General features: G+C 43.2%; 2 protein-coding genes across 2 annotated transcripts; both read right to left on the reverse strand.

The window, feature by feature from the left end:
• Positions 1-643: 643 nt before the first annotated feature.
• VTP01DRAFT_7149 (uncharacterized protein) lies at positions 644-850 on the reverse strand (the record flags this gene model as incomplete). Its single annotated transcript, XM_069386129.1, has 2 exons — positions 644-769; positions 842-850. 2 exons carry the CDS (start codon positions 848-850, stop codon positions 644-646), a joined length of 135 nt encoding a protein of 44 aa, XP_069234621.1.
• Positions 851-1,386: 536 nt separating this feature from the next.
• On the reverse strand, positions 1,387-2,159 carry VTP01DRAFT_7150 (40S ribosomal protein uS12; the record flags this gene model as incomplete). The annotated part of the gene is made up of 3 exons (XM_069386131.1): positions 1,387-1,654; positions 1,720-1,885; positions 2,156-2,159. The coding sequence occupies 3 exons, from the start codon at positions 2,157-2,159 to the stop codon at positions 1,387-1,389; spliced, it is 438 nt and encodes a 145-aa protein (XP_069234622.1).
• Positions 2,160-2,491: the final 332 nt, after the last annotated feature.

The following is a 2,491-nucleotide window of genomic DNA, read 5'->3' on the forward strand; positions in this document are numbered from 1 at the left end:
TCAGTGCAGGTAAGCAGCCTAAGGAACCAGTATGCGGGTATATCTTAATGCTAACCATCAAATTTAGCTGTAATTGTTGTGAGTTAGCGGTTTTCTAGCGTCATTTGTTTCTGCAAATGTAGTATAAGTACAGCCTGTCAATTCTTCTATGACAAAGAATCCGTGGAGCCTTTTTTTTATGTTTAATGGATTCCTAACAATGCCAGTTCCATTCACCATCGCTATGCGGGTATATTATCCTGAAGGCTGTCACGCATGTGGCATCGATTTTTAATTTCTGTCACGCGCAGAGTCCCGAGGAGGGCTTTTCTCCTATTGTAAGGAGCTACTGGAAAAATACTCGAGGAACCAAAGTAACGTTTGTAAGATGTCGGTTCATGATTCATTGAATGGGGAGGGGGGTATTGCTGAAAACGTCAGGTTTCGGTACATATAAAAAATTGGGAGGACCAAGTGCAACTTTAGATATGCCATTGCAAAATCATAGAAAACCATTGTAGATGTCACTGATCAATGAAATCCCGTGAGACGCAGTATAAGTTCTAGAACCACGTAATTTCAATTTAACAATAATATAAGGATATTGAATCCATTGCCACGCCAGTTTGCTGTGACGTTTAAACCCCACACACGGAGACAACACTCAGTAGCGGGTACCGATATCGGTACCGATACCGGTACCCAAATATATTTCAGAGGCGTGGCCGGTATCGGCACCGGTATTCCCGCAATTTTCTGCTAGCAGCCGAATCCAATATTGATAATGGCTCTAAAAACTTTGTTCTGTACCTTTGTTCCATTCGTCCAGAACATGCCCTTGAAGTATGTCTGGAATACATACAGCTTCCATGATTGATCTCCTTTTGCTGTTGAAACTGTGGACAGACTGTAGAGATATTATATGGAGCAACTGGATGCCCGTGGAAGAAAATTACATTCATTGATAATCTTCAGAAGCAATTTGCCTCTAATACTTCGGCAAAAATATTGTTCTAAGGTCGTATTCGTCTGATTTTCCTGTAATACGTCCAACGAATGCGCTAGCCAGATAAAAAAAAGATGTTAGTGGCTCGCTCTAATAAGTCATAATAGAAATAGTTGCGAAATAGTAGCTGCTAACATTATAGTTAAAAAATGCGGGGAGTAGCAATAAGATACAGCGAAATGAAAGAAAATGTGATACTCAATGCATCTTAATTACTTGTTTTCAGGTTTAAGAGTCTGCAGCGTGAATGCGACATGTGACGCTTGACAAGAGTCCACTTAGATGCTTATCCCCACATACACACTCCACGCTCCGTTGACAAGGCAAAAAACAAGTTGTGGCGACAAGAAGCATGCGAGTACGATCGACGTTTTTATTGCACTGAACAAATACAAGGTAATTTATGATCTGGGCTTCTCCTTCTTCTCCTTGTACAAAGCGAGGAGAGAGACACCAGCGACCTTGACGACCTTGAAACGGACACCGGGAATATCACCAATGGCACGGCCCTTACGACCGAAACCGGCGATCAAGACTTCATCGTTTTCGTCGACGTAGTTCAAACAACCGTCGTTGGGGACGAAAGCAGTGACCTTCTTGCCGTTCTTGATGAGCTGGACACGGACACACTTACGAATGGCAGAGTTAGGCTGCTTGGCTTCGACACCACTGTAGGTAAAGACGTTTCGTCATCAATATGTATATACATCTCTCCAATAAGCAATCATTCTTACATCTTTTCCAAGACGATACCCTTGGCGTGGGAGGCACCAGCGAAGGGAGAGGAGCGGAAAGCAGTACCCAAGGCACGCTTCTTGTATTGCTTATCGGCCCAGCGTTGTTCACGGCGGTGAATACGAAGCTTACGGGCTGCGTTCAAACCACGAGGTTGTCCTCTAGCTGTATACAAAAACGCACAAAGAATAGAGTCAGTTGTCAATGTACGTAAAAGCAGTAGAATATATAGTAATCCTCCATTGCCCCAATGTCGAAATCTCTTTCTCTCTCTCTCGTCTGCATCGCAATGCTGGCGAATTATCGGCATTCCGAATGTCGCTTCTGATCGCTATCTTCCGGCAACTGGTCGATGCATCATCCTGCGATCCTTCGCATTCGTGCAGACATCTGGAAGTTCGTATGGCTAACGGATGGATGGATGCAGGTACGTACCCATTTTGACTGAAAGAAGTAAGAGAAGGCTATTGTAATGGCAAGCTCCAGGCAGACAAGTGCACGCTCGACGGAATTGCGATTGGTTGATTTTCAAAGTCAGACTCTCTAAATGCAATTGCTCTTTACTGCATATTTAAAATCAGTTGGCGTTTGGAGCATCAAATTGCACGACAATCAAGACAAATTTATTGTCGATCTAAGGACGACGAAAACTTACCATATTGGTTCAAATTTGCCATGTAGTGCAGTCGCTCTAAACAATGCCAACCGGGTCAATCAGTAAAAGATCCAGGTATTATAGGCTTGTATCCTTTTTTACTTACCGAGTCATCT

This window comes from Rhizomucor pusillus, assembly GCF_041956525.1.
Source record: "Rhizomucor pusillus strain CBS 183.67 unplaced genomic scaffold VTP01scaffold_30, whole genome shotgun sequence".
Taxonomy (NCBI): domain Eukaryota; kingdom Fungi; phylum Mucoromycota; class Mucoromycetes; order Mucorales; family Lichtheimiaceae; genus Rhizomucor; species Rhizomucor pusillus.